General features: G+C 38.3%; 1 protein-coding gene across 1 annotated transcript; it reads left to right on the top strand.

Moving 5' to 3' along the window:
- The first annotated feature begins 2,228 nt into the window (after positions 1-2,228).
- Positions 2,229-3,842, top strand: LOC111908085 (uncharacterized). Its single transcript, XM_042902609.2, has 3 exons — positions 2,229-2,967; positions 3,054-3,172; positions 3,248-3,842. The coding sequence occupies exons 1-3, from the start codon at positions 2,439-2,441 to the stop codon at positions 3,701-3,703; spliced, it is 1,104 nt and encodes a 367-aa protein (XP_042758543.1). The 5' UTR covers positions 2,229-2,438; the 3' UTR covers positions 3,704-3,842.
- Positions 3,843-12,947: the final 9,105 nt, after the last annotated feature.

Here is a 12,947-nt window from a genome sequence, read left to right as displayed (position 1 = left end):
TATGCGGTAGTTATAATATGTGTTTTTGTAAAGTACCAAAAATATGTTGAAGTTTGGAGAAAATGATTTTGACAAATATCCTAAATATTTGGCTTTCCATAAAAAACAATTGAGTTCTAAACTTCACATAAAGGTTTTCTTCTTCGGACTTACTTATTTGAGATCAATGGAAGAGAAATATTCACACTTTATACATTAATACAAACATAAGAAATGGATACATAGGGCATAGTACTAGAAGGTTAATTGCAAAAGAGTATTTATAGTTTTGATCACAAAATAAGACCCCATATTTTAGAAGATCAATGGCCCAAATTTTTCCTAAAACATGAGAGGTCAAATTCCATGAAAATTACAACATTTTTTATTTTATTTTTTTTATTTTTGGGTTAAACCATTGAAATAGTATTTGTTGCACATTTTATTTGGAATGGACCGATTTTAACAAAACAAAATTCAGCGTTAAAGGGGGAACAAAGCCAACTAGGTGAGACTACTCGCTCTTGATTTTCCATCCATGCAAAAGACTTTATTGGGTACAAATTTTCATCTAAAAAAATCTAATATATATATATATATATATATATATATATATATATATATATATATATATATATATATATATATATATACACATAGATTGGTTCAATACATATCGATTGAAGGTAAACGGGCAACAAGCTGTGCCGCTAGTCCTTTCTGGATGGCAAAACCAATTCTTTTGAAAACAACATTTGTGGATCTAGGAGATATGACATTAGAATGCATGACCTGTTGGATTCTATTGAGGAGCTCCACTGCCTCTGGTGCGAGAAAACCAAATGTATCGAATGCAAAAACATCGTTGTCAATAGCGACCGTAGCGGTCGCTATAACGAATAGCATGGCGAAGCGGCCATCGACCGCTATGGAGTAAATAGCGACAGAAAGCGGCCAATTTAGCGATAGGGTTATTTATTTATTTATTTTAAAAGCTAAAATAAACGTATTATGGTTGACGTATTGACGCTAACTAAAATCAATACTCGTTCGCTACTTCGCCTCCCCCCCTCTATGCTTTGGACTTGCTCTGCCTCCAAATCCTTGCGTCCACCTCCAGCGAACCCCTGCATTTTTCCGGCGACTTCTCTAGCTTCGACCAACGTTTTCTCCGGCGACTTCAGGTCGATTGGAAGATTTTGCTATTTTTTTTTTTCTGTTTTCAATTGGTTTTGCTGTCTTTCACTTTGGTTTGATGATTAGGCTTAGTATTACACTTCTAATTCATGTTTTCTTAGAAATGGCTAATAAAAGAGAAACTGATCCTGGATGGGCTAATTTATTTTCTTTTGTGTCAAGAGGGGGGATTACAAGGCACAAGCACCACCTTGCTGGTGACACCGCTCAAGTAACAAAGTGTTCAAAAGTCCCAGCTGAGGTAAAGGCTTTCTTTAAAGAAGCTTTTGATAAGAAGAAACAAGCATAAGAGGCAATGAATAACATACCACACTTTGATGATGTTGTGGATCTAGATGAAGACGTAGATGATGACGAATTGAACACTCAAAAGAGGCGTTGCCCTGTTTCATCCTCCGGATTAACCGCAACTAATAAAAACACTAAAAGGCCTATGCATGCGTATTACAATCAATCTGAAACAGAGGGTAAGAAAAATGGGTATTTGGTTGGAACTTAACAACATAAAGATGTCGAAAAAAGTTTAAGAGCAGATGCGGTCCAAAAGTTTTCACGTTGAATGTATGATGCCAATGTGGCATTCAATGCTGTGAAATACGACAGTCTAGGGCCCGCAATTGAAGCGATAGCTAGACATGGTTGTGGTATGAAACCACCTAGCTATCATGAGGTTCGAGTCCTGATGTTGAAGCTTGAAAAGATGCACACTAAAGAAATTATGAGTGAAAATGAGGCTGAAAAGACAACATATGGATGTTCCTTAATGACAGATGGATGGAGGGACGGAAAAGGAAGGGCACTAATAAATTTCTTAGTGAATACTCCCCGAGGAAGTATGTTCCTTGAATCGGTTGATGCAGCTAGTTATTCACATACTGGTGATAAGATGTTCATTTTATTTGACCGTTTCATCAAACAAGTCGGCCCGCGTGACGTTGTTCAAGTTGTCACAAATAGTGCTAGCAACAATGTTTTTGCTGGCAAGCTTGTGGAAGAGAAATACCCGCACATCTATGGACTCCTTGTGCAGCGCATTGCATAGATTTGATATTTGAAGACATCTTCAAATTGCCACATTTAAAAAGGGAACTTGATAAGGCAATCGCGGTGAACACGTATATTTACAATCGTACTTTGCTACTTAATATGATGAGAGAGTTCACTGGGCAAAAGGACACGGTGAGGCCTACAAAGAACCGATTTGCCACAGCTTTCATCACCATGAATTGTTTTAAGGCTAACAAGAGGAATTTAAAAAAAAAATGTTCACTTCTGAACAATGGAACAGAAGCAAGTTTTCAAAGTTGGATGGAGGCACGCACACGGCAAATACTATATTGACGCCTAACTTTTGGAACAATATAGATATTGCAGTGAAAATTGGTTGTTCGTTGTTAAGTGTGCTTCGGTTAGTTGACGGAGAGAGAAAGCCTCCAATGGGTTACATATATGAGGCGATGGATAGAGCAAAAGAGGCGATTGCTCAGGCTTTCAAAAACAAAGAAGATAAGTATGCAGAAGTCTTCAAAATCATTGACAGGAGGTGGAATTGCCAATTACATCAACCTTTGCATGCTGCTGGGCATTACTTGAATCCGACCTTGTATTATGAAAATCCGAATGTGGAAAATGATGATGAAGTGATGAGTGGATTGATGTCGTGTATTCATAAATTAGCATTGAATGAGGACGAGGAGATGAAGATTCATGTCCAGCTCCCAATATACCGAAGTGCACAAGGGATCTTCGGGAACCCGATAGCGAAGAAAATGAGAGTAAAAATTGCACCAGGTAAATAATATAAAAATAATATACTTTGTATAATTATAATTTTTAGCATATCTTCAATTCTTTATATTATTTTGTTACTAAATTAGCGGAGTGGTGGACGCAATATGGAGCATCAGCCCCGACATTAAAAAAGTTTGCGGTCAAGGTGCTAAGTCTTACTTGTAGCTCGTCAGGTTGTGAGAGGAATTGGAGCGTATTTGAACATGTAAGCAACTCGGTTTTTGTGAGTTTAAGTATAGATACTTTGTATAATTATAATTTTTAACTGACTTTTATGTAGTTACATTCTAAGAAAAGAAACTGGCTAGAGCAACAAAAGTTGAATGACCTTGTTTATATCAAGTATAATCGGGCTTTAAGAAGGAGGTACAATATGCGTGATACGATTGACCCAATTATATTGGACGATGCAAATGTTCTAGATCCGACTGAGTTGTTGATGGGAGGCGAAGAAGAGGAGGAAGATGCCCCGGTCTTTGAGGGTGAGAATTTAACATGGGGTCAAGTTGCAAATGCTGTTGGGGCATGTGAGCCACCTTATTCTACAATAAGCAGGAATAGGGGGGCTGTTGACAAGTCCGCATCGAGCTGTAGAGGAAGATGTTTAATAGATGAGGATGATGACAATAACTTGGGTGAAGAAGAAAATGATGTAGCTGCTTATAAAGATTTTGAGCTGTCATCTGTTCAAGATGATGATGATGAGCCTGTCTATGAAGATCTAGATGATCTTTGATTTGGGTTTTTGGGTTTAGACTTGCCTTTTGTTATTTATGTTTAAAAACTACCTTCTAGTTGATTACAATGGGCTACAAACATGTCTAAAAAACTAACTTGGTTAAGTTATTTAGCTAGTTTAATGGTTTGTTTGCTTATTTATTGGTTATAATAGCTATAATAGTTACATAATATATATTTTTTAATATTTGTATACCTATCGCTAAATAGGAAATAGCGGTCGCTATTTACCGCTATTCGCTACGTAGCTTATAGGTGCCCATCGCTATTTACCGCTATTCGCTATCGATAACTATGTGCAAAAGATACAAACACATGTTGATTTTCTATACATGCATTCTCGTGCTTTACCACTTTGCACGCAGTGGCTTTCAAAGCGGCTTGCCCAACTGTGAAACCCCCGCTCCCAAACCAACGAGAGGACAGGGCCGGTCCAAACGTATATGGGGCCCAGGGCGAAAATAAAAAAGGGCCCCATAAAGACAAATATAATAAAGATTCAAAAAAATATCAGTTATTCTTCATTATAAACGTGTTCAATTAGCAATAAAAAGAAAGTCAAATTGTTTATCTTTTTAAGCTAGTTTGAGTTTGAACCAACTTTAGGCCCTAAAAATCATTTAGGTAATAATTTTTTTATATATATACACTACATAGCCCATAAATTTTGGGCCCCTTGGGACGTGGGCCCTGGGCGGTCGCCCGGGTTGCCCACCGTCTGGACCGGCCCTGCGAGAGGAGAGACCCTAGTAAGATCCACGCACACATGCTTTCCTCCTATCCATCCAAAGACCAAAATGTCAGCCAGTCTAAGTGTGGATCTTCTATCCTGCGGATCCGTCAAAAAGTTCACCGACGCTTCTTTCTTCACAGAAATACCAGCACATCGACAAACATCAAAGAGAACATCCCGAAGCACATCATGTCTGTACTTAAAACCAGGGAGCTCTCTACAATGAACCGCGTGTTTCCCAAAGGTATCCAAACATGCCTTGCGGCAAACTGGGCATATCTCGTCAATTGAGAATATGGGAATCATGAGGCAGTAACGAAGGATAGTTCGGTAGTCTACAGGAGACATATGTTGGCCAAGACCATCAATAGGGATAGTTAGCAGAAAATCCTGAGCATGAGGTGCCCGCAAACACTCAAAGACTGCTTTCTGTCTGACAGTTATGTCGAAGTCGACTTCTATATCTTGAACGATTTTGCTAAAAAGGTCACACACCAAAGCTTTTTGGGATTTAGGGGGGCAGTGTCCTTATTAATGAAACCGCTACAGTCAAATCCCGAAATCGTATCGCGAAGACGAGTCATAGCACCTAGGTAATCCGAGTCCATACCACATATGCCACTGTCACGTAAGATGTGGTCTTGTAATGCCCAAGGTTGGGCCCTCGATGCTACAAATGCATAGGAGGAAACCTCGTATTCCGAATACAAACCCAAACCACCGAAACAAATAGGTAAGGAAGTCAGGTGCCACTGAATGTCTCCAAAGAAGGGGCCTCCACATACCACCATATCCTCGATAGACCTACGCAATCCTTTGTCAAAGAACAAAGCTGCCTCTTCTATGTGTACCGGCTGACATGTCCTTAAACCGAAGAAAAGTTTTGCAATGCCCATACATGATCGAAGCAAATGGAGCTCACTCTGCGGGTCACATAGTTGCGGAAGAAGGCCCATCAAATCAATAGCATTGACTGCTCTCTTCATGGCCAACCCGCTAATAAACCCTGCGTCTCTGCTAACAGCCCCCCCCCCCCCCCCCCAAGGAGCTTCACCCCCAAAGAAGGTATCCCTATATCCGTTGGGAATAAATCGACACGAAGCTTCCTACCATCATTGGAGGGCCAAAAAATCTACGTTTTCTTGATGTTCAACTCAAGACCCAAACATGGACCATGTAACCGAATAATATTCAACACTCTAGCCACCTCCTCTGAATCCCAAATGACAGTCCCATCATCTAGATACCAAGCATGGAGAATGAGCTTACAATTGTCTCTAATCTTGTGCACAAGCGGGTGCAAAACAAGGGCAAAAAGAAAACACTTGATGACTCAAAATGAAGTATAATTTTGACATACTTCATATTCAATCTAAACTTCCCATTTATAAAATCTTTTTGATTTTGTATTTGCTATCATGGATCCTTCGTTTTTAAATTTCGTTTTAGATCTTGATGACTCAAAATTATTTGGACTTTCAAAGTTATGAAAACTCTTAGTTTTTGTATAATCTCAATCGATTTAATGTCACTAAAATTGCAACGACTTGAATCTTCTACCAATATATCTAGGGAATTATCAAAGTTTTTCTTACAAATACAAAATTCTATAAAAATTAAAACACTTAGAGTTTACAATAAAATCTAACCATAAAAATGAACATCAAAGAAAACACAAATAACTAAAATCTATTCTTTTAATCTAAGGTCATTGTGTTCCTATTTTCTTACGTACAACGACTGCTATCTGAACTGCAAAACATGAAAAACATCTACTACAACAGGCCACTGGTGAGTTATATTCTAATATGTTTTCATGTTACTATACTCTTCTTCTAACTCTTTCTATCTTTCCATAATCTAACATTCTTTTCTTTTCTTTCTCATACCCTCCCATCTATTCTATTCTTCTCATATCATACGCTACTATTCTTTCTCATTAATCTATCTCTTATACTATTTTCTCATGCATTCTTATCTCATCAATCTCATACTCTATCTTCTACTCTTTTTCTCTTTTCTTTTTTTATTTCTCAGGCTTATCTCCTACTCTACTCATACTTTATCTTCTTTTCATTCTTTACCTCTTTCATACTCTTCTCACTTCTTTTATTTTCTCTTTCTCATACTCTATCTCATCTCATATTTCTCTACTTTTTCTTTCTTTTTATGCATGCGCTTCTCATACTCTTACTCTGCTCTTTTCACATATCTTACTCTTAGCATGCCTTTTTCATACTTTGCTTACACTCTATCTCTCTATGCTCAACTTCTTGTGCCTCAGCATTCTATTCTTATCTAGAATCAAATGGTCTAATCTCACATGATAGCTTCATCTATCATGTAGGGTACAACATAACTCTAACATTACCAGGTACGCTCATCTAGACTTAGTGTTCCCGAGTTTCATTAAAGGAAGGACATGGAAGGAAATGGAATGATCACTTTCTTTTCGATTTGGACGGATTTGGAGAGAAAGAACAAAATGTTTAACTTTCCTTTCACTTCTCTCCGACTCGGGAACACGAAAGACAAATTTATTCTCCTTTCCTTTCTCTTATTTTCTCTCCTACTTTCTTTTCTCTTCTTTTCATTTTCTTTGCTAAAACTCGGGAACGAGACATTAATCCCCTCACAGATCCTTAGATATTCTTCTTCTCTTGAATCCCTCATAGATTCCTTACTCTTAATCCCTCGTGGATTATATCTAAGTTCTCAAAAGAACTCTCTTGCCTTGTTCCACTTATAATACATTTTCTCTATCTTCTCTAACCATGCACAATCTTTATTCCCATAGGAATCATATCCCATTCCCAAAGGAATCATATCCCATTCCCGAAGGAACCATAGTCTCATTCCCATAGGAATCTCTATCTCATTCCCAAAGGAATCATAGTCTTATTCCCATAGGAATCTCTATCTCATTCTCGAAGGAATAATCTTTCTACTCTTCTCATAATCCTTCTCTACATATGTCCTATAGACATTCTATCTTTTTATATCATCAAGACATATTTTCTACTCATCTAGTACTTAATTATTTAACTACTTAATCTTTATCTTCTCTTAGGTATTCTACACAATACCAATAACATCTACTCATACATACATACTTTTTCTTATGATTATAATACATATAATCATATTCCATTTTCTCTTAGGTATTTATTAAATACCCCTCATCTAAGCATACATATTCTAGGTATACGTACATGCTCTGATACATGTTTCTAAACGTATCCTTTGAATATATGTACATGCTCCGATACATGCTTTTAAATGTATATTCTTAATCTATCTTCATCTAATAACTTAAGGGTATTCACTTAGTGCCTCAAGCTCCAACACACACACACACACACACATATATATATATATATATATATATATATATATATATATGGCTAGGTTCATTTGTAACTAGCATCTATTGTGTAACCGTGTAATTTAGGGGTGTTGATCGGGTAATTTTTTCGAGTAATTTGGGTCGGATAATTCGAGTTTTTCATGTTAAAATAATACCTATTACTCGACCCAAATTAAATTCGGGGTTTTCATGTTAAAAAAGTACCCGTTACCTGACCCAAATTAAATTCGGGAAGTTTGGGTTTGGGTAATTCGGGTAGTAAGTCGAGTTTAGGTAATTCGGGTATTACCCGAAATATTTTTATTTTATTTTAATGGCACTTGAAAATAAATTTAATGAAATAAATATATATCGTGCTCTATTAGCCTTGTTTATATAAACAAATGAGACATAAACGAAGTTACTCTAACATTGAACATTGATATTTTTTAGTCAATAATACTTGAGATATCAAGTAATCTTTTAACAACTTAATCTAATATAATAAGATGTTAAAAAACAAATACTTAAAGATCTTAGTTTAAAAGTTTAAAATGTATAAGATAATTGTAGCCATATGTTTTGCCATGTTCTGAAGTTTCATCAAGATAATGAGTTTGGTAATTTGTTATGGCCCGAGATCTAGATCTCGTGACAGACCTGTACTTGTGCTTCCTACTGTCGTGAGTATTACTAACTCCTAATCTTCTATTGAGAGGATACTAGGTTAAACTATTCTAAGAGAATAAAAGCAATTGACTTCAAGCATAATTTTATTTCATGAACGACTACCCTTTAAATAGGGATTAACAAAAGACTCTAATAAGGAAACAAAAATCACCCAAATCGACTCAAATACTAAATGATCCTAATTACCAATTTAAAAACTGAAACAATATAATTTCCTAAAATAAGATACTTTCCAGAAATTAAAATACTTATTATCCGTATGATTTATAACATTACTCCCCTTCCCCCCCTCCACATTGAGCTGGTCCTCAAGCTCAATAGTCACCCATTTGCGTCGTTTTCCTCATTATCCATCATGATGCAAAAGAGCTTGGCACATTTACGCCCTATCGAGAATATTTCATCACAGTTGATGCACGATCCTTTTGCCCGCCTCTCTGCCATTTCTACAACCGTTAGTTTTTTCCATGTCGGATTTAGTGCTTTAATTTTGTAGTTTCCAGCTCCTCCTTTTTCTGCTGACTCTTGTTTTTGGATTGCAGTCGAGGTTTGGTTTCATGTAGGCCCAACCCCTATTGGTTGTCCTGCGTCTGCCACCCTTAGCTCAATTTTCTGGCTAGATTCATGGCATAGTATAGAGTTATGGGTCTCACAAATTCAACCTCATATCTTATCACATTTATTAGCCCCACACAAAAGTTCCATATGCTTTGTTGTGGAGTTACTCCGTTCGTTCTTCCTAATAGAGACTCGAAACTTGCACAATAATCTTTCACCATGCCGGTTTGCCTGAGTTGCATTAATTCTCCTAGCGTTTTCATACTCATCGGAGGCCCAAAACAAACTTTACACTCCTCCACAAATTTGTTCTAGGTTGGCCGCCCTTTCATCCATCTCAAATTTCGAACCAGTCGCTTGCCTTGCCTTGAAGAACAAAGGTTGCCTGACAAACCCATTTTTCAGTTGGATTTTGTTGTTCTTTAAAGAAATCTTCGCACTTCTCTAGCCAAGCCAGGGGGTCTTCCTTGCCATCATAAGTTAGAAGCTCCATCTTTGTAAATTTCGGCACCCTAGTTTCTTTATACCGATTGACTTCATCAGTTTCGTCCCATATTTTGAACCCCTGTTTTGGTTCTGTCCTCCTTTGATACATAGGGTCTTGATCACCTTTTCGATTATGTGTTGACGCTTCACCTTTTAAAGGATCCCACTTATATTTGAACTTTGGTGGGAAAGTACTCCTCCATGATTTCGATTCATGTGACTTCCCTGTGCCGTTAGGGTTTATTCCAAACCCCTTCCCCGCGTTGTTAGGGTTTATCCCAAACTCTCCTCGTCCTCGTCCTACCCCCATTGATGATATGAATCCCCTTCCTTCTTGCGCGCCCAAATTAATACCCTTGCCTCTACCCTGTCCGGTTCATTGTTGTCTTCAAATTGTTGTTCACCTTCTTCCTCCACGATATCTTCTAATCCATTTTTAGAGTTTTTCTGTTTTGAAAAACCTTCTTCCACGGACACATATTTAGCTTGTAAGTCTGCAATCGCCCCTTTAATCTCATTATTGCTCTGTACCTGTTGAATCATGAATTCCTCCAACTTTTTCATCAACTTTTCTGTAGGAGTCGCCATCACGAGTGGCTCTGATACCAAATTTGTTATTGCCCAGGATCTAGATCTCGTGACAGGACCTGTATTTGTGCTTCCTATAGCCGGGAGTATTACTAACACCTAATCTCCTATTGAGAGGAGACTAGGTTAAACTATTCTAAGAGATTAAAATCAATTGACTTCAAGCATAATTTTATTTCATGAACGAGTACCCTTTAAATAAGGATGAACAAAACACTCTAATAAGGAAACAAAGATCACCCAAATCGACTCAAATACTAAATGATCCTAATTACCAAATTTAAAAACTGAAACAAGATAAGTTCCTAAAATAAGATACTTTCCAGAAATTAAAATACTTATTATTCATATGATTCATAACATAGTTACGAATCTAGAAAACAATTAAGTTTTAAAGAACATGGTGAAATATAAACAATTGCTTTTAATATTGTTGGTGTCATACTGCCATAATTAAAAAGCTTTATGTTTTACAATAATGATAGTTAGTTTAAGCGTGATCAAATACCTGCTACAGAGTACAAGCTCTACAAAATGAAAAAAAAGGAATTTTTAAAATAATTTGGGTAATTCTGGTAAACCAGAAACCCAACAAACGTACCCTACACCTTACCTTAAAAAAATCGGGTTACCCAATACCTGAAAAAAATTAACCCGATACCCGATTAACCCGACCCAATTTACGCAATATCTGAAAAAACCAGGCGGGTAATTCGGGTATCGGGTATTTTCGACAGGGCTAATGTAATTAAATCCTAACCATTGGATCAATCATAAATAAAATCATTATTGAAAGAATATTATCACATTTATTATTATTATTTTTAAGAATTCAAATTTCAAAATGTCTTATGGTAATTTGGCATTTTGTGTATCTTTATTTAAGGAAATAAAATAATAAATTCCAAATTTATAAAGGAGAAAATAAATGTAATTCATACCCAATTGTTGTATTTTATCGCACCAAGAATAATAAACCATATGATTTTTGAAAATCATGAAAATCATATGGTTTATTATTCTTGGTGCGATAAAACACAACAATTGGGTATCAAGTACACAAAATGTCCAAATTACCCTTAAGACAATTTCCGATAGATATTATACATTGATAGGAAATAAATGTAATTGATACCTAATTGTTGTGTTTTATCGCACCAAGAATAATAAACCATATGATTTTTCAAATTACATGAGAAATTAATTATATGTTCTCTTTCTAATGAAACAAATTAACACAATCATATATATATATATATATATATATATATATATATATATATATATATATATATGTGTGTGTGTGTAAAAAAAACAAATACAATAGATTTAAAACCTTATGTTGGCTTGTTGTGTTCGAATAATTCTTTGTTAACAGTTGGGAGGCAGGACCATTTTGGCGGAACTCTACCTGCCTCTCGGGAGGCACACCCGGTAACTCCTCGGGGAAAACATATGGGAACTCGCGCACTATTGGTACCTCATCGACTGACCTCGGTCTCTCTGAATCAACTCTCAAATCCATCACGTAAGCTACAAACCCACTACAGCCCTGCCGTAGATTCTGCCTCGCTCTAGCAGCCGAACAAAACGCTAAACCAGTACGGGTACCCTCGCCGTAGACTGTAAGAACTCCCCCACTAGGGTCTCGTATGGCCACCAGCTGTCGCTCGCAGTCAATAACCGCTCCGAATCTGCTCAACCAATCCATGCCCACGATAACACAAACGTCCCCCATCGCAATCGGGACCAAATCAATAGGAAACGCAACGCCGAAGATCTCGAGTACACATCCTCGAATCACCTCAGTGGCATACACTGCTCTCTCGTCAGCTATGAAACTCTCAGAGGTCGACCCAACGCCTCTCGACTAATACTGATGTGCTGACTAAAGGCTAAAGATACAAAAGACCGACTCGCACCCGAGTCAAATAACACCAAATCAGGCACAGAACATACAAGAAATGTACCTACGCATAACATAATATAAGCATATCACCACAAATTCAAAATAAACATGAGAAAGAATACATACCCGCCACAACATCGGGTGCAGCACGGACCTCCTCCGCGGTCAACTGGAAGGCTCTCCCTCGTGCCTTCGGTGCCTCGGCCTTCACCGGCCGGCTCTCTGTAGCTCTGATAGTAGTAGGGGTAGATCCCTGAGATTCTCCCTGCGCTGACCCCGCAGCTGCGGACACTCTGCCTTTCGGTGTCCGGTCTGGTTGTAGTGGAAACAGACTGCGAACCCCTTGGGGCAATCCTTGGCCATATGCCCCTCCTTGCCACACTTGTAGCAAGACCCTGCTCTGCAAACCCCATCGTTACCCTTGCCGCACTTGCCACAAGTGCGGCTCTTCTGGCTCCCTGATCTGGAATCGGCGGGCTTGGCCCGCTTGGCTGCCGGCTGGGACTGTGTCGGTCGCCGATCCCTCCCTTGAGACTCCGCCTCCTCCCTGGCCTGAGTCTCCAGCTCTATCTCCCTCTTCCGAGCATTTGCCTGAAGCTCGACAAATGTCTGGTACGAGGCGTTCGCCATGAACTCCCGTATATCCCTCCTCAAAATAATTAGATACCGACTCATACGTGCCTGCTCGGAAGACACATGCTCCGGGCAGAACATCGCCCTCTCGTGGAACATCCTGGTGATCACTGTAACAGACTCAGTACCCTGCTTGAGGGTCAGAAACTCCTGTGCCAAACGCTCCCTCTCCACTGGGGGAACGTACTCATCACGGACCATAGCGGTGAACCTCTCCCAGGTCACCGCAGCAAGCTCAGTAGGCGAATAGTGCGCCGTCACAAACTTCCGCCAGTCCTTCGCTCCCAAGCGAAGCTGGT

This window comes from Lactuca sativa, chromosome 5 (assembly GCF_002870075.4).
Source record: "Lactuca sativa cultivar Salinas chromosome 5, Lsat_Salinas_v11, whole genome shotgun sequence".
NCBI lineage: Eukaryota > Viridiplantae > Streptophyta > Magnoliopsida > Asterales > Asteraceae > Lactuca > Lactuca sativa.
This window is presented reverse-complemented; position numbering and strand designations above follow the sequence as displayed.

Coding starts and splice junctions, on each gene's coding strand:
- LOC111908085 (XM_042902609.2), top strand. CDS start 2,439: ATGTTCACTTCTGAACAATGGAACAGAAGCAAGTTTTCAAAGTTGGAT. Junction 2,968..3,053: donor GAGAGTAAAAATTGCACCAG/GTAAATAATATA, acceptor TTACTAAATTAG/CGGAGTGGTGGACGCAATAT. Junction 3,173..3,247: donor ATTGGAGCGTATTTGAACAT/GTAAGCAACTCG, acceptor ACTTTTATGTAG/TTACATTCTAAGAAAAGAAA.